We start from the raw sequence: 19821 nt of genomic DNA, 5'->3' as shown, positions 1-19821 counted from the left end.
TGTGACCAACCGCCATGTTGGTTAAACAACCTGCAGAGTTTAAAATAAAGCCTGACTGGAAGCTGCTGCATCAGCTGCTTCCAGAGCTTCTACATCAATTTTTAGCATCTTTTCAGCAAATTCTGGCTTCCAGAGAAGGAATCCTTTACACGAAATGGAGATTATTATTTCCAAATAATATATTTTTAATAATCTACAGTACTAATCTGAATTTATATGGACTATAAACCTTTCATTTGGAAGGATGCGTTTAGCTGGAACTGGTCATCTATGGAGAGCAGTTTGTAAAGTTACACAGTGAAAGATTTACAGAAATAATGTGATTTATTTAGCCTGTCATAGAGAAAATTTTCATATTTTCACCATGTCATTTCTCCATTTATAAATGTCGAGTTGAAAACTAAATATTTAATTTCAAAGCTAAATATTTGGCTTGTAAACTAAATACAACATGTGCAGCCGCTTAACTCGCATATGCCTTGGGCCAGCTTGGCTTTTATGGGATAATTGCTCCCAGCCGTTCGCCGATGTGTGAAGAACATTTATTGTTGTTATTCTGGAAACAGCAGCTCCTCGGCCTCTCCGGTTGAGATTTCCTCCCAGTAACCTGATTAAAACACCGACAGCTTGTGACGCCTGTCGGCTCGGATGTTTGGTCTTCATGAAAACGAGGCGCTTCACCGCACACAGCCGCTTTACCGCACACAGCCGCTTTACCGCACACAGCCTCTTTACCGCACACAGCCTCTTTACCGCACACAGCCGCTTTACCGCACACACAGCCGCTTTACCGCACACACAGCCGCTTTACCGCACACACAGCCGCTTTACCGCACACAGCCGCTTTACCGCGCAAACAGCCGCTTTACCGCACACAGCCGCTTTACCGCGCAAACAGCCGCTTTACCGCACACAGCCGCTTTACCGCGCAAACAGCCGCTTTACCGCACACAGCCGCTTTACCGCGCAAACAGCCGCTTTACCGCACACTGCCGCTTTACCGCGCAAACAGCCGCTTTACCGCACACAGCCGCTTTACCGCACACAGCCGCTTCACCGCACACACAGCCGCTTTACCGCACACAGCCGCTTTACCGCACACACAGCCGCTTTACCGCACACAGCCGCTTTACCGCACACACAGCCGCTTTACCGCACACACAGCCGCGCTTTAATTGTTTCTAAGGGCTGATTGTGGAGCAGCCGCCTGCAGACATCATGATCACGGCGGCGAGGAACGTCCGATGTTTTTTCCCTCGGTTGGTTTAAATGCCATTAGAGCCTGCCAGTCAATTTCAATTCAAAGGTGTGCGTGTGTGTGTGTGTGTGTGTGTATGTGTGTGTGCGCGCGCGCGCGCGTTTGGTGTGTGTGCGTGATGCTGGGAAACTGAAAACATGAGATCAGAGATGAAGGAGGCTGCCGTGGAAAAACGCTGGAGGAGAAAAAAGTCATCTATTCATTCAAAACACACACGCGCGCGCGCGCGCACACACACACACACACACACATGCTGCACGCGCGCGCGCACACACATACACACACATACACACTTCCTCTCTCTGAAGCCCGACAAGACAGGGCTGATATCTGTCTGGTAAAAAAAACAGGAGTGTGGCTGCTCACTCAGGGGTTTAATGGGAGGGGAGGAGGAAGAGGATGAGGAAGAGGATGGGCACAAAGAGCGGAAAGAGAGACGAAGAGGAAATGATACATGAAGGGCAAGAAAAAGAAAACGGTAATGATGAAGCAAGGAGAAACAGACCGGAAAGTATAATGACAGGACAAAAACAGACATTTAGGAAGCATTCACACCGTTTAATCTCCAGTCCGTTTGTTCAGAAAGTTCGGTTCGTTTTGGAGGTGAGAATGAGTAACGGAACCAAAACAGCGAACTCTGGGCTGAATACAAAGCAAGGCTTTGGTTCTGTTGAAGTGAAATCTGCGGACCGGAGACCGCTTCTATGTTTTCACACCTGACAGCCCAGTAGTTTCAATTCAACTAGGGACAAAACTGAAACATCTGCTCCACCTCCAGCTGCTGCGGCTCTTTTTCTCTGCTCTGAGTCAAACCAACCAAACCCTTTGACCAACCTGTTCCCCTCCTCGCCTGTGGGGGCGCTGCACCAAGAACACCTGAAAAAATGACATAAAAACCTGAGTAAGACACTGAGCGCAACTTCCTCCTTCATTAAATGTAAACAAACGTGGCGTGAAACTGTAGCGGTTGGAGAATTTCTCTTTAAAGTTTGGTGAAAGACCACGAGCCATTTCTCCCGCTAGTGCTAGGCTAGTGCGTTTGTTTTAGTTGTATATGCTGGGTGGATGCATTCTGGGCATTTACCCAGAATGCCCTGCGCTGTAGTCCACTTCCTGCTTTTGGAGCAGACTGGTCCGCTTGGCATTCACATTTGCTCTCGAACTGCAACAGAGTTCACTTCAACCGAACCGAGATCGAGGCTTGTAGACGGACCAGAGTTGGTTTTTGGTCTGATGAAGCGTTCACTCCTCCACAAACCAACCAAACCTTCTAGACCAACAGACTGGAGTTGAGTTGAGGTGGACTAAACAAAGCTGGCATGAATGCACCCTAAAGTTCAGGGCATTCTGGGTAAATGCAACCAAATCAAACGTGCTAGCCTAGCATAGCAGTATAAATGACTCTTGTTTTTGTGGGGGGTTTTTTGGGGGTTTTTTTTTTAACCAAAAACAAGAGAAATCCTCCAACCATTAAAATCTGACGCCACTCCAGTTTTGTTTACATTTTGTGAAGAAGGAAGTTGCTCTCGTTGTCTTTAGAGTTTTCTGTGTCATTTCCTTCAGTGGTTCCTGGTGCAGCGCCCCCACAGGCGAGGAGGGGAACAGGTTTCCCAGTTAGTTTGGATGGTTTGAACCAATGCAGTGGGAATCAAACCACAGCAGCTGGAAATGGAACAAATGTTTCAGATTCGGCCCTGAATCCAACCAGGTCTACCAGACACCTGATAATCTGGTGTGGACTTGGATTGACGACCAAAACGGCAACATTTACTATACTTAAATCTGTCATAGAATAAATTATTATTGTGACGAAAGGTGGAAAAAGTGGAGGGGTGTGAATACTTTCTGATGGGACTATAGCAGCAAATGAGAGGACAGATTAGGCTAAAGGGACTCAAACATGGACGAGAGTCTGAATTTTGTTGAAAATTAGAAATAAATGATGAAATTAAACGATGGGAAAAGATAAGAAGATGAGTTTAATGGAAGCAAAGTAAAACAACAAAGAATCAGAATAATGGGAAAGACGGTTTGAAAAATGATGAAAAGGAAGAACAAAAACAAACCCAGTCAACATAGAAAATGACTGCAGAACAAAGGAAAGAAAACATTAGTCCAGCTGGATTAAGATGATGAATGTAGTGAGGGGAAAAAATGAACGATTTATGAATAATTACATCATTGGACTGAATAAATCTCTGCCTGCATTTCTGAGCACAAATACAATCGTCTGTCATCTTTAGTGCATAAAAATGTGATTGAAGACGAAATAAAAAGGCAGAAAAACAGAGTGGAAAACAGTGTGTCTTTGTTTAATTATAGATTTTAGAGGCAGAATTAATGGAAAACTCAGCTGGCTCCCCCGACGCCCGCCGCTCAGCCTCCCTCTCCTGATTAATTTGGGTAAAACCGGCTCCGCTCGCCCGTTAGGACGGCTCTTTGTTATTCAACCTCGACACGGAGCGCCAGAGGAGCGCAGGAAACAAGAAAGAGGAGACTGCTTCGCTCCAGCTGCAGCAGATTTTTCCCACCTCCACCTTCAACTGGAGAATCACACTTTAAACGGTGGAAATTAGTTTATGAAAGGATGATGAATTCACCTTCTTACAAAAACGATGCCCTTTAAACTGTACTTATAGATCAAGCCGTGAAGGAAATAAATCACAGAAACTATGACCACTTCCTGTTGTTTTCAGATTAGAGCTGCAGCTAACGGAGTCATTTCTCCCGCTAACGCGTTTGTTTAGGTTGTATTTACCCAGAATGCCCTGTGCTGTGGTCCACCTCCTGTTTTTGGAGCGGACTCTGGTTCATTTGGTTTTCACATATGCATTTGAACAGCTTCTTTTTGAGAGCTTTGAAGAACATTTCAACCGAACCGAACCGAGGCTGGTAGGAGGACCAGAGTTAGCTTGGTTGGTCCGATTAGCATTCCTCCTCAAACGAGCCAGACTTTCTAGACAGAGTTGGATTAAAGCGGACTGAACAGGTGGGAATAATCCCTTAAAATACAGACAGAAAACTCATGTAAGAGCACAAGAAAAAGAAAATCCTGAGTCTTGTTGCCATGGTGATTCCCACCATTACTGGAATCGAGGGGGTTGTGACCATGCCGATTAAATCGCAGCGATGCTACAAATCAAATGTTTGAAGGACCTTTTCAGCATGTTATTGAGCTTAGCAAAACCTGCTGGACAGACCAGAGGTTGAGTGGAATAACCTGATACACACACAGGTACTTTAATGTGATATCTTTATTATTACAGGAAGGACGCAGAAAATAGTTTCTACCTTGTTATTCCTTAAAAATAAAATATATCAGAATGAGACAGGCGGTGACTTAAACTGGTTTGTTTGTGGATTTTTTTTGCAGGTTCTCTGTTAAACGTGGAACATTACTGCCACACTGTGGTCGGTTTGGGAACAGTCACTAACAGGCTACACTTTGACTTACCTAATTTAAAATAAACGTTGCTTTCATCAAACAAATGAAAGCAAACAAAGCTTTAGGAGAGCTTTGAAGGAGAATTGCAGTTATAACATTTTAAATTAACACGTTTTACTGTCTGAGGAAGAGGAGGGTCGATATTGATTTCAGGCAAAATGAAGAAGATGGCTGTGTGTTTGTGCACAGCTTCAGGGTCCATGCATATTTTATATTTGTTTGGGTCTTTGTGTACCTGGCGCGCCTCTGTGGTTTAGTTGGGAGCGAAGCTTGAGTTTCTCTTTGTCTTTTTGTTGTGCAGAAATGCCAAAGAGCTTACAAAACAAGATATTAGAAAGTCATGAAAGGAGAAAAAAATAAAATCAATGTCTGCAAAGCTGAAAGCATCAGCAGGGATACAAACCTTCACACAGCATCACTTTCAGCACAATCCTGGAGAAGAACACAAACAAGCTGATGGTGTCAACATGATTAGAATTTAATGGATTCCTCATGAGAAGATTATCCACTTATCATTAGCTAAAATCCAGAATTATGACAGCAATATTTTGTTCTTTGAAGTCAGAAGTTTAGATCTACACCGCAAACACACTGCCGCCTCATTCGCTGTCATAAAAAAACAAAGATATCAGCCGAGGTTGATAGGAAGAAAACTGTTGGTGTAATTTCCAGGTCCGCCTACAAACCTCCGTGTGGTTCGGCTGAAGTGAACTCTGGTTCAGTTCCAATGTTTATGTGAACGCCAAGCGGACTCTTCTGGGGTTTTCATGTTGTGTCCTTCAGTGGTTCTTGGTGCAGCGCCCCCACAGGCGAGGAGAGGAACAGGTTTTTCAAAAGATTTGAAAAATCACACCAGACACAGTGTGTTGTGAAAATGTGACAGTGTGTTGTCACATTTTCAGCTCCACCAGCTGAAAATGTGACAAATGTTGTAATTTTTGTCCCCAATCCGACCAAGTCCACCAGACTAGACTATCAGGTGTGAAAACACCCTGGTCCGGTGGACTTGGTCTCCAAACTAATTGAGCAACCTGTTCCCCTCCTCGCCTGTGGGGGGCGCTACACCAGGAACCACTGAAGGAAATGACACAAAACCCTCTGAAGACACTGAGCACAACTTCCTTCTTCACCAAATCTAAACTAAAATGGAGTGGCATCAGTTTTTAATGGTTGTAGGATTTCTCTTTTGTCTTTGGCCAAAGACCATGAGCCATTTCTCTTGCTAGCGCTAGGCTAACATGTTAGTTTTGGTTGTATTTATCCAGAATGCCTTTTGGAATGGTCTGGTGTTCGTGCAAGAGTTCACTTCAACCAATCTGAGACCGAGGTTTGTAGACGGACCACGGTTCAATTTCACATTCACACTTCCCCAAGTGAACTGGACTTTGAAGGCAAACGGACTGGAGTTCGGTTCTGCCTGTTACCACTAGAGGGAGCTCCTCTTTTCTCTCCTTTAAGGAGAAGCTTAATGTTTGGCCTGTGATAACTGAATTGCACTGTATTTTTTCAATGTATTTTTTTATTTTTTTGTAAAATTGTATGAATGTTTGTGTCTTGTCTGTGTATGGGACTGTGGATACAAATTAATTAGCATTTTTCTACATCCGGTATATTCGTGACAACATTGTATGTTAGTTAATGTCCAACTTAAATAAAATCAATTCTTAAATCAATTAATCAAACCATGGCTGGGCCCAACAAGGGTAGAGAGTAAGGTTGGCTTGGGTAGCTTATTTTTCCTTAACAAATAAAATCATAATGTGAAAAACATTTTTTTCATCTAATCTGGTTACCTTTGTTTATTATTCATTTGTACATTTAAGGTCTTTAATTTTGGTAGTGTCAGCGCTCCATACATTCATTAATAAGTAGAGTAAAAGGATAATAATCGATTTTTGTAGTTATTATGAAGAACCACGCTTTGTTGCACATTACCACCTATTTTATTGCATTTCCTGCTCTTTAAAATTAGAAACCTGTAGCTGGAGGATGTTTAATTTGGGGTTTTTTCTCTCCAGGTGCAGGTTTGTGTTTCTGTTGTCAGTTTCTGTGGCTGTGCTTTAGCCGATGACTCCTGCCGTTTTGTTCTGGGTGTTTGCAGAAAGCAAAGCTACAAAAACCGCCGGGGATCCAGAGTTTAGCTTTTGTTGTTAATTTGCTCTGTGAATTTGTGGAAGACGTCTTTGGAGGTGTTTGCCAGCAGCTGTGTGGGGGTGAACAGGTTGTTTCAAGAATCACAGAGGAATTAATACCTTTTGTTTTATTGCTGTTTAGCATTGTAAATTTGCAGAGCTTGGGAAGGATTTAACATAAATTTAGAGCAGCACACAGCTTCTCAATATCCCTGGATTAAAAGCTCTTAACGATGGCTTTCGAAGCATTGATTCATGCAGCTAAAAACAATTATTTTCCAAAGTTAAGCCAAAAGTAAACATCACTAATACTGAGGAAAATGATAAAGTCCAAATCAGTTGTTTGTCATATTAAACCAGCTGACAGGAAACCAGAGACGTTTTAACAGATTTGCCTCTGGTTTTACATTTTAAAAGAAAAAACTATTAAGCATATTTAGATTTAAATATTGTTTTTGAGAAACTGAAAATGATTTTTATGGCTGTAAAATAAAATATAAAGATGTTTTTTCTTTTTAAACACACTGAAAATGTACTCAATTACTCATTCAAGTCTTTTTTGTACAATATTATAAAGACATTAAAAGATGCAAATAAACAAATAATTCAATTCTTTTTTAAAATAAGAAAATAAGGATCTTATTGTCTAAAAAGAAAAATAGCATTCCATTAGTTGATCATTTGTAGCAAAAAAAATAAAATACTGCTTTCAATGTGTTGTTCTTTTGGTAAATTGCCTTTTTTGAGTCTGTAAACTCCAGTTAGCAATTAATTGATTACTAAATGAGTTGATTATTTAAATCATTGATTAATCCGATTAAAGTAGACTGATGTGGTTAATCTGTTGGTAAGAGAATCAAGAAAAGCTTTGGGTGAAAAGGTTTTACTTTCAGATGAATATATTTACAGAAACGTGTCATGTTGCATCATTGCCTGATTCATGAAGGTTTTAATGCTTAAATCGTCATGAAGAAAATCTTTGTTGCTGTTGAAACAAAAAGTAATCTGAAGTCTTTTGTTTTTCCTGCTGAGGAAATGAGAGATTTCCTCTTGTCAGATGTAAGGAGACGTGTGAGCCACTGACTGATCCTCATAATGACACAACGGAGACTCGACTCCTTTTCTGGGAGAAGCTCGGAGCGCCGGGCCTGATTTGAGACGAAGGCTTCCTTTATGGGTCTTTAAATCACTCAAGAACAAATGCAGTGAGATTTCTGTCAGACTTGTAATCTTTATTAAGTCGTGATGATGGTGAGAAGACGCCGCCGCCGCTCTCTCAGCAGACTTATTCCCCGCAGCGGTTGTAATTGTTCTCATAATAAGTGCTGGTGATAAGACCTGAGCGCTGCAAGCCGCCGGTGACGAGGATTTCATTACACGTTGCCATGGTGATAATGGTAGTTATGACTGTTTGAAAAGCTTAAAACGTTGTTCCAGGTTTTATTAAGCTTTAGTCGCGACTAGACAGTCTGCAAAAACAGAAATATCTCCAAATAAAAACCAAATATTATGAATTAAACGCAGAGAAACTTTCTGTTACAACAAACTTTAATGGTTGGATTAATAGAGTGGTTTTCTAAGTTGTATTTTTTTTTATATAATTTTTCTTATTAAAGGATATATAAAAAAAATCTTTCATTCATTTAATAATTTGCAATTTGTAGAAAAGTGTCCTTGAGTTAACAGCACCTTATTCCTTTTTTCTTTAATAAAGCTGATGAACTCCATTCTCACCTTCATTATTTTTGCTCAGTGACTCAAATCACTTCTTTTAAAATGTTCAGATAAATTTAATCCTTCTGTTTGCGTGAGACCAGAGAAAAGTTTGCCTTGTCAGGATTCCTCCACTCATGACTGACAGAGAAAGGAGAAAAAGCTCAGGAATATGAAATTAATAACTCAAGAAATGTGGAATATTTAATTAATGCTACGACATTTAATGAAAATATGTCTTTTAAAATATGTTCCGTTCTACGGAAGAGGATTAGGGACACTTTTTAAAAATCTGACTTTGTTCTCAGAAGATTAAAGTCAAAATTAAAAAAAACAAAAAGTCTGACTTCTGAAATTAAAGTCAGAATTGTGTGGAAAAAGTCATAAGTTTGAGAAAAATGTCAAATTCTGAAATTAAAGTGAAAATTTTGAAATTAAGTCAGGATTTTAGAAAAAATCTGAATTTGGAAATTAAATCAACAATTTTGAGAAAAAGTCAGAAGTTTAAGAAAAAAGTCAGCCGTTTCAGGTTAAAAGTCAAATTCTGAAATTAAATTGAGAATTCGGAGAAAAAAAGTCAGAATTCTTTTTTTCCCGTGGTCCTAATCCTCTTCTACTGTACAACTGAAGAAAAATCCAATTTAAATGATCAGAAACCTTTGTTATGAATCTAATGAAAGTATTTTTTTATTTCAGATGGACCCCATGTTCACAGTCCCAGCCCCCCCGGCTCCAGGCCACCCCGGGGCCCCCGGATCTTCCCTGCCCTCGGTCCCGTCATTCTCCTCTCCGGCCCTACCCACTTCCAGCCCCAAGCCGCTAACGATCCGGACGCGGTCCGTCGGCACCAACACGCAGGACGGAGGCGCTCCGGGCCCGGTGGACGGGGACCCGGCCTTCTTGGGGCCCTGTCAGCCCGGAACCAGCGTCAACCTGGAGGGAATCGTCTGGCATGAGACGGAAGAAGGTCAGGAATGTTCTGGAAACTCTACATCTATGGCTGGAAGCAACATGGACACGGGATTAACCGATTAGTAATCATAGATAATGTCATGTTCAACAGACATTTCAAAGTATATTAATAAAATAAGCTCAAATTTTAACAACCAGCCCAAACCTTTATATTCAGTCTGTCTTCAAATCAGAACCTGCCAATCCGGCAACAAAGTCAATCAAACAATTCAGACTTTAGTAAAAGTCAACATTTATGATTTTAATTTAAGGTCATTTGGAACAGAGAAGTCTGGGAAACTTTACCAAACTTTACTAAGCAGAGATCCGCCCAATCTGGCAACCCCCCCAATCTGGCAACACTGCCCCGTTTCTTCCAAGTAATGGAGGGAATCACCATGGCAACCGCTGACTCAGCATTTTCATTTTTTAAACTTTTTGATCTAGACTGTTTGATTTTTTTCCATCTCTATTTTTGTAATTTTCTCAGGAAATCAGAAGATATTCTGAAACCTCAGTCAAAAGCTAGAAGATACAGTCAGTAGCAGTTTTTTTCTCTTTACCGTTTAAAAAACCCTCAATATTTAAACATAATTTTTGCTCCTTCAAAGACTCGCTTAATTAATTAATTAACTGAAAAGTGTGAGTGTGTTTGTGGGGGTTTAAAAGTGCTCCAAGCAGAAAACATGATGCTTGTTTCTGTTCCAGGTTTTTCAGTTTATTTGGACTTAGAAAAAACCTGGAAAAATAACCCAAATCTCTGTCGGTGCGGAGCGGGAAACCTCCGGAGAGGCCTTTCGGTTCAAATGGAGAAGAAAAGCAGAACCAGATCCAGTCCGACGGTGCAAAACGGCACCGTGGGACTGCTGGGCCGCGGATCAGATGGGCAGATGATTCACCGGCTGATCCGGGCGCCGGGCGCTTTGATTCCCGTTAACGAGGACGCCGCGCCTCTCCACGGAGGCGTAATGAATAAATCTCCGCGTCGTCTCGCTCTGCCAGCCGCCGGGCCTCTGATGCTGGCTGCTGGTTTTAGTGGAGAGAAGCGTTTGAATCCCAGCCCAGCGTTAATTAACGCTGAAGAGGAAAAACAGAAACAGAAATAAAAAGGGACAGAGAGGAAAATATGTCTGCTGTCTTCAACCGGGGTCAATAAGGCACTTAGATCAAGTTTTATGGAGTGAAAAAAGGCTCAAAATTTAGGTAGATAACTCAAATTAAGCTTCAATAATCAAGCTAATATTTCTTAATGAGACAAAGTGACAACTGAGGTCCCTAAATGTGGATCAATCAGACAAATGGAAATGGTGAGAAGCAATGAATGTGTGAGGAATAAAAACTCTTTTAATCATCCAAGTCATTTATTTAACTTTATTCATTATAAACTGTTTTTAGGGAAAAATTTTAGATTATATAAGAGCTGCAGTATTTTATATTCGGATAATCTGTCATGCCATGTCATGACAGAATATGAGACAGATAATCTGTGAAAAAATTGACCCACTCTGTCTTTCATTGCTAACTAGAAACAACCAATCAGAGACAGGAGGCGGGGCTTAGTGCTGTTATTTAGGCTGCTACAGCTAGCAGAGCCTGTTGTACTAAAGCTAGTTAGCATAGCCTCCGATGACAGTGGATAAACAGTTTTCTTGCAACAGTAAGTTGTTTCTCCACCATTAGCACTTTAAGCATTGAGTACATGAGATTGATTGACAGCGCTAAGCCCCACCTCCTGGCTCTGATTGGTTGCTTTTGTTCGTGAGCGGTTCATGCCTTCAACACTAAAGTATTTCTAAGAATCAGCAGGAGTTAATAAAGCCTGCAGCAGCAGCAGCAGCAGCTCCCACTGACGGCTGCTAAACACTGAACATAAATATCTTTTCTCAGATCAGCAAACTGCACAGAACTACAACAGATCTGGTCGTTTTCAGTTGCGATATCCGATGATTTTTGCCTCTTGATGTTTGGGAACTGTTTGATCTTTATCACCTTTTACTGTAGATTACAGACTGACCATTCAATAGAGTTCAATCCTGACTTAAGTTCTAACTTATATAAAATTATATAGGCTTAAGTTTTAACCCCCTGCTGAGCAAGATTCAGCTAAAACAACAGAACAACTCGTCACTGGTTTCCCTCCAGACTGGTATGAAGATTCTGTCCGGAAATCAAACTAAGTACTAAAACTGACAAAAACATGTTTACATTACATGATAGAAATAAAAAGGAACCTAAATTTGTTAATATTTTGAACACAATTAATTGCATTTGTTTTACATGTAACAGTTCAGAGTGGAACCTTTGTATTTGTATGTTTCTGGTAAACCCGTAAATCTGATGCACAAGCAACATCCGCTAACACCAGCGATGGAAGCTGCTTATTTTCGGTCTGCAGTGGGTTAATCTCTGCTTCAGAACTGATCTGATTGGACACTAAAAAACATTATTGTTGTGTTCAAGTTGTACTAATACAAGTTAGCCAATCAGCGAAGCTACTCCAGCTAAAATAGTATCTTAGTGCTAACATGTAGCAGCAGCACAGATGCTAATGCTAATGTTAGCGTCCAAATTTCTAAAGAAGTTTCAGAAACACTGGAAAGCTGAATGGCTAACACTTTCCTTCAGTCTGATGTTTGAATATCAGATCAAAATCAATAAATGTATTTGCTGTTGAGTTAACATGTTTATTTATTCAACAGTTTAGCACCAAAAATGATTTTTGAGCTGAAGATGTTGCTTATTTTGTTGGCATATGGTTATAGTTTTTGATTCAAATGTGATGATTAATCACAGTTAACTTGATAAAAAATTTTAATCAAGTCTCATCACCAGTTTGAACAAATAAATACAATATAATGTATTTATAAAAGACGGCAGTAAAAGTTGGATCATTTAAAAGAAAAAGCTGAAGGAGAAAAGTGTTGTTTTTTTTTTTCATTCATGTTGTTGTTGGAAAGAGGGACAGATTCTCTCCCTGCAGCTCCAGGATAATTGTTTGGTGGTGGAGGGATACGATACGACTGGGAGGGAGGATGCAGGTTGCATGTTAATTAAGCTGAATACTAATTGGACAGACAGAAAGGAGATGAAGAGCTGCTCTTCTTCCTCCTCTCTGCAGGAGTTCAGAGTGAAGAGCTTTAATCAAACAGGAATTGGTTTCAACCTCAGACTGTTTGTCTGGATGCTGGAGACTCAGTCAGCTAGAATCTGATTTTACCGCCGAGAAATAAACGGAAAAATCGCAGAAATATAAAATATAAGTTTATTTTCACCATATTATCATAATTGATAAATTAAATGCCTCAGTGTCAAGCTAAATGTTTAGCTCTGAGCTAGATAAATGTTTTGTTAGAAAGGCAAATAGTTGGACTGAAGTAAAAAAATTTAACAATTTAGTTATAAACTAAACAATTAGTTCTGAGTCAGATAAATATTTAGCTAACTCTGGGTTAGCTATAACGCTAGTTAGCTCAGAGCTACCTAAATATTTAGTATTTAGCTTGCTAATGAAATATTTGGTTAGCTCTCGGGCAGCTAAATATGTAGTTAGCATGCTAAATATTTAGATTGAAGCTAAAGTTTTAATTCAAGCCAAAAACTTAATTTACAAACAAAACTTTTTGCTCTGACCTAAATATTTAGTTAGCTCTAGGCTAGGTACATATTTATATGGATTAGAGCTAGCTACATATTTGAATATTTCATTAGATTCCTAATTAAATATTTAGTTTAAAACTGTTGAAAAATTTCCAAGCTTTTTCTAGAAAATTTAAGGGATTAATTTCAAAATTTCTTTTTTTCTTGCAATTTTTTGACTTTCGGAGCTCAGAAATTTCCTAAAAATTTCTGAGGTTATTTTTGTTGGAAATTAACTCCTTTTTTCTATTTACTGCACATCATTTATAGTTGAAGGGTTCTAGAACCATCACTTCCAAAATAATGAAGGCTGTAAAGACATAAAAACAGGAAACAGACTCTTGCTTGTTTCTTCCTCCATGAATTGTTTTGAGTTGTGGATCTGCTCTTTAAACTCCTGATGTTGCCATCGAGTGTTTCAGTTTCTTCCCTGAAAGAGTAAAAATAGAAACTGTGTCACTTTCAGACCTGATGAAGCTTCAGCCTGTCAGAGTGACGAGGGAAACCTTCACTGCTGCCGTTCATCCTGCTGCTTCTCTGGCTTGAAAGATGCTAACACACAATTTATTTTTATTTTCATATTAGCTGTAGAAGTCACTTTTCATAGAGTTATCAGGTGTTTGGTTCTGGGGAAGCTGCATTTCTAATTGAGCGTCTTCGGTGTGACAGACGGTTAAACTGCCACTTCACCGTCTCGCTGCTGGCAGAGCTAATGAGCAGTAAATCGGATCTTCAGGGCAGTTCTGGCTGCTGTTGACCGAGAGAGAAAATGATGAGGCTCACACTCCAGTTCTACATCGACTGAGATTTATGAAGCAGAACCGAGAGAAAGAGAGAGAGAAGAGTCATAAACATGAAGATAAACACAATTATGTCTTTGTAAACAGAACACAGCACAGGGATGGATGGATGGATGGATGGATGGATGGATGGATGGATGGATGGATGGATGGATGGATGGATGGATGGATGGATGGATGGATGGATGGATGGATGGATGGATGGATGGATGGATGGATGGTCCATCAGTCTGTCTCCATGTTGAAACCTTTCAGAGACCTGAAATCTACTCTACTTTTCACCATCGTCCAGTTTAAATCCTCTCATCTTCCTCTTCATCTTCCTCTTTATCACCTCTTCCTCTTCATCTCCTCTTCATCGCCTCTCAGCTCCGTTGGCTTGTTGTTTCTGTTTCCGCCCTTCTTCCTCTCATCTGGAATAATCTGCCCCAACACCTGCCTGAATACTGAGAACATCCATCAGATCATGTTTCACTGGATCCTGTGAAGCGTCCCAATGTATTTTAATTCTGCTGTATTTCCTGGTATTTAGAGCTGTATTTCCTGGATGTGGTGTCTGTTCCCATCAGGATTGTTGCTACGCTGTCCCACCTTTAGCGCTGGAAAAACATCCAAGCTGCATCAGGAGTAGTGTTGCCTTGATTAGAGGGAAACTGGAACAGTCAGGCAGCAAATGAAGCCATGACCCATTAGCGTTCTTTGATTAAAGGCCAACTTTAGTGAGTTTAATAGAATAATATGTAATGGATGTTATCTGAACATTATTTTATATCTTTATGTCTTGGATTCAATTATAAACTGATTCCCCATTTAAGAAAGGGAGAGAGAAATGTTTGTTCTGCAGTTCTTATAAATAAAGGAGGAATTGTTCCTTTTGCATTCACACTGATGTGGTTTCTCCTCTGCAGAGATCTTCAGTAGAACAGTCATGGACTGTAAAGCAGCTAATTTGGGATTAGTAATCTGGTTTTGGAACCAGAGGTTAAAGTATCTGGTCCAGGATCAGCCGTTTTAAACGAATTTTAACATTGCAGCATTTCTAACCTGAGGGTTCTGGTTCTGTGTGGTCCGGTTCACTCTGCTGTGCTCCTGACAGGTGTGCTGGTGGTGAACGTTACCTGGAGGAAGAGAACCTACGTGGGAACTCTGCTGGACTGCACCAAACACGACTGGGCTCCTCCAAGGTAAACATTCGTCTTCTGACAGACATTCAAAGATGCATCAAATGGCGATCGACCGATTCTTACATGTGAAGCCGATTTATCCTCCGATCTTTTCTACCTCAACAAAGGTCTGAAAACCAGCCTCTGTCCTCTGCTGCTCTGCAGTGAGAGGTTTGACTGGCAGACCGACCCACCAGGTCAGGTCTGCAGTTAACAGTTAACTTTCTTGTTATACTTGGCAACAATTCAGAAAAAAAATTAATTAGCAGGTTGGGCTGTTTAAAGATCAGTAATCGGAGATCGACCAGAAAACTGCAATCGGTGCTGCAGCCCTACTCCAAACTATGCAAACGGCTAATTTGCATTTCCTTTTTTTCTTCTTTTTTTGTGACATTTTAAAAGTTCACATGACAATTGGATGGAAACATGGCTGCTGATTACAATCAGTTAATGAATGCGTTTGATTAGCAGCACCTGGCTGCATCCAGTGCAGATGTAAGCAGGAACGATGTCCTGAAATGACAAACTGAAACCTGTTGTCTCTGTTTCTACACTTATAAAATCCTCCTGGTGGAGATAAACACAGTGAAAGAGTTTAAACCGTGTCAGTTCAGCCTGATCCGGGGTGTTAAACCGATGACCACTGCTCCGGTTCGCAGGACAGAAACTCGTTTTTTCTTTATTGCTGCAAAGATGATTAAAGGTGTAAGTTGTCTCAGAGGGTTTCAGCCGCTGTTCGGTGATGAGCTTTAATAAAAACACTCTCCACTCTGCATTCAAACCGTTTTATAAACCGAGAGCTGCTGAGTGGGAAACGTGACGGTGCCTCCCTCGCTCTCCTGAAACCTTTCAATTATTGCTCCTGTATGTAAGTGATAGTTGTCATGGCAATTACAGCTTAATCTCCAAAAGTGGGGACTAAATTGCTTTTTTCATTTCGACTCGTCTCTCGGCGGAGACCGAATGCAGTTTCATAACGTAGCTCAATGGGATAAAGCTCCTTTTTTTCTTGTTGATTCATTTTCTGAAGTAAGTGAAAAAGATTAAATATAATCAGACAAACTTCTATAGAAAACGTGTTTCTAAACCATCGTCACTCTGTTAAACAAAGGCCCAAAAGCAGGAAATATGGCTGGAGTGTCAAAGAAATAGCTGGAGGTTTTGCCGCATATTTCAGCAGCAACTGTGGAAAAAAACATTTACAAACATCACAGGAAACCTGAGAGATCTTCTTCTTAAAAAATCTAAACTCTGAATTTGCTCTGGATTATTTAACACCATCCGGTTCTGGGAAAAAGTGCTGCAACGACTGCATTAAAGGGTCGTTATGGATGCAGAGCCGCGGCATCAGCAGACAGGTTCCTGATATAAATAACAGCACGTATTGGAGTGTGGAAAAGCAGCGTTAAGATGCAAAGCGCAGCAGCGAACAGCATCAAAAGACTTCAAGGTAAAAGGGGAACGCTGTGTGAATACGAAACGACTCAAAGACGGAGATAATGGTGGATTTTACAGATTCCTTCATGTTTATCAAATAAAAACAGGCTTTGTGCAGGAAAAAAACTGTTTGTGCTTAACGTCAGGGTGAAGTGGTTCACTTTGAGCTGAAATCTGATTTCAGCTCATTCTTGGTTAAAATATGAAGTATGAAGTGTCCTCCATTTGCACCCCAAATGCTCATCATTTTAAAATGTTCAGCCAACATTGTGTTTGGGTTTCCAGTTCAAGCACAACATAAAACTTGCCCAACTAAAAAAATGTATAAATTTAAATCATGTCCTCTATGACATTGACTGCATTTTAAGACTTTTCACTGTGTTTTTGGCTGTTGTTCCTAATATTCTGACCAGAAGCAGATCCCATTGCAAAAAACTCTTTGAACATAACAAGACTTGTGTTTTTTGTGGCATTATTTAAATCACAGTGTTGTACTGGGATCTCTGTTTTACAACACTACTACATAGTGACCTTGATGAACCAACGACTGGACATTGATGATGTTACGTTTGAGAGATTCTAGACATTTGGGGTTCTTGTTGGTGGAGGAGGCGACCCCTACACAATGATAGGGGAAATGCTGCACACATATACAAACCTTGTCCATCATAGTGGAGCTGACAAGGTTCAGCTCCACTATGATGCTAAGCTTTGGTTCAACGTGCTTTAGGGAAAGGTTTCTACTAGTGAGGCCTGCGGTAGCCACTGGGGACGACGGTTGTGTTGGGTCTAATCTTATCAATCTGTCTGCTTTCTCTCTGTCTCTCCAGGTTTTGTGAGTCTCCCTGCAGTGATCCAGAATTCCCCGGCGGCCGCGGACGAGGGAAAAGGATGAGGATGGCCATGTCTGAGCGGCCCTGCATAGAGCCGTCCCATGCCACTAAAGTCAGAGGTCTTCCACACCACCGGAGCCGAGGTGGTGGCGTAGCAGGATCCATCCACAGCAAAGGACGGAGGGGCAGCCTGAACCTCATCAACAGCAACGGCAGAGCACCTCCTTCCTTCTTTACGGTCGATGATGTTAAAGCCACCAACATAACCTCCTCTATCCCTGCCGGGAAGCGAAAGAACAAACCACCAGCCGACTTGGACCTTAGTCTCGTTTCCTCGGACGACATTAAAAACGGGAATGGGAAGAGGATCCGAGCGAAATCCCGGAGTGCCCCTTCGACGCCTTTGGGCAAATCAGACCCATCTTTCATGGATCCAGGAGGAGGCTGTGCTTCCTCTCCTCCCCCGCCCATTCTCATCGACTGCCCTCATCCAAACTGCACTAAACGCTACAAGCACATCAACGGCCTGCGCTACCACCAGACACATGCACACCTGGAGGCGGAGGAGCAGAGGAAGCCTGAGCTGGGTCCCTCAAAGGACGGAGACAGTGAGGATCGACTATCAGACTGTGAGGACAACATCAGCAACTTGACTTATGAGCCCCCAGAGAACAGCACAAACACTCACAGCTCCTCCAAGAAACCCGCTCCTCTCTACAAGGTGACTACGGTGGGGTCACCTAAGAACCGACGGTTACTCCTCAGCACGGACCACAGTCCTTCCGCCAACTCCAAAACCAGAAGAACCTCACTCCTGAAAGACGGTCTGATTGATGACCTCAGCAATCTGCCTATCATTTCCAACATGACTGTGGTTTTAGAGAACTGCATGATCCCAGACAGAAGCACGTCTGTAGAGATGCCGAAACTGGAAGCAGAAGGACTGATTGATAAAAAGGGAGGAGCGTCTGATAAAGGTAAGAAAGCCAATGGGAAGGTGGAAAAACTGTCCAAGTCCAGGACTAACCGTCCAATCGCTCCAGCTCCTGCTCCACCGAAGCTGATTGCCATACCCAACACGACATATCCGACCAACACAGCTGATGCTACTCCCCCACAACAGTCGTCCCCAGTGGCTGCCATTGGCCTCACTAGTAAAAACCTTTCCTTAAAACCCATTAAACCAAAGCTTAGCATCGTAGTGGAGCCCAACCTCGTCAAAGCCACAATGGTCAATGGCAAAGAGACCAGGAAAAAGGAAAAACGGAAGATAAAGGACAAACATAACAAAGAACCAGCAAACAGAACTCCCAATGGTGATAGTACTGTGATCAAAGTGGAAGAGGTTGGAATTGGACCTAAAGGTGGCGTTAAGGAAATATCCGGAAGCCTTCTGAAGGAACACCTTAGCAAACAGGATGTAATGAACGGACTCTCAGAGAGCCAAGAGAGCAGGATGGCCAGCATCCGTGCAGAGGCTGATAAGGTCTACACTTTCACAGACAATGCCCCCAGTCCGTCTATCGGTGGTTCATCGAGACTCGATTCGAGTCTAGCAGCAGATGGAGGCAGTAAGAACGACAGCCCTGCCTACTCCGATATCTCAGACGCCGGGGATGATGGAGGGTCTTCTGAGTGTCGCTCAGATGGACTCAGGTCCAAGTCCAGCTCCTCGTCTTCCTCCGAGGTGAGCTCCAATAGCAACTATGCTAACTCTAGTAAAACCCCTCCCACAGCTTTGAAGGAGCCCCAGTCCCCATACTTTCATGGCTACGATCCCTACTACCTGCAAGGGTACATGCAGCCGGACAGGCAGAGCAGCGGGGCTGTTGCTTTCCATAAAAACTCTCCTCACGACAGCAAAGGGAAAGACAGGAAAGAGGACATTAAAGACGACGACAAAAATTCCTCCCATGACTTCTCAGATCCTAAGAAAGGTGACGGGCCTCCTCAGTCTCAGCTCCAGCTGGCGATGAGTCAGACCCAGACGGCCTTGGCCCAGTCCCTGTACTATGGTCAGTACTCCAGAGGACTGTACATGGACCAGAAACTTCTACTGGCTTCCAAATGCTGTGACCAGACCCTCACTGCCAAGCAAAGGGGACAAGGGTTGAGGGACACTGAGGATGTTAAACATATGGTTGGGGTTTCAGCCAGTGGGGCCTTGCTAGGTAAAGGCCCGGATGGTGCTAAAGGTTGCTGTTCCAAACCGGTGCTTTCCTATGTGGAGATGAGTGAAAGGGGAGAAAGGGGGCAGAGTCTGGGCGTAAAGGTGGTGCACAGTGGCATAGTGGACCAGCACCAGGTCTCAATGAAAGACTGTGATGACATCAAGTCACCCTCCTCTTCCTCCTCTTCTTCATCCCTCCACAATCCAAACAGTCAGACAGATCTGGACTCAAATGTTTCGTTTTCCAGTGTAAGTTTCTCCCTCTGTTTATAACCCGCCGCCG

General features: G+C 42.0%; 1 protein-coding gene across 1 annotated transcript in view; it reads left to right on the top strand.

Annotated features, from left to right (window-relative positions):
* The window catches only part of LOC106918991 (centrosomal protein of 120 kDa), a 56650-nt gene that overhangs the window by 10984 nt on the left and 25845 nt on the right, over positions 1-19821 (top strand). Inside the window, exons 2-4 of the mRNA XM_014989103.2 lie at positions 9245-9515; positions 15032-15119; positions 17366-19787. Of these exons, the coding sequence (XP_014844589.2) occupies positions 9245-9515; positions 15032-15119; positions 17366-19787 (2781 nt within the window). The remainder of the gene's footprint in view (positions 1-9244; positions 9516-15031; positions 15120-17365; positions 19788-19821) is intronic.

This window comes from Poecilia mexicana, unplaced genomic scaffold (genome assembly GCF_051168715.1).
Source record: "Poecilia mexicana isolate PSO_F unplaced genomic scaffold, ASM5116871v1 scaffold_9, whole genome shotgun sequence".
NCBI classification, from domain to species: domain Eukaryota; kingdom Metazoa; phylum Chordata; class Actinopteri; order Cyprinodontiformes; family Poeciliidae; genus Poecilia; species Poecilia mexicana.
Note: the sequence above shows the minus strand (reverse complement) of the source record. Positions and strands in the feature narration are given on the sequence as shown.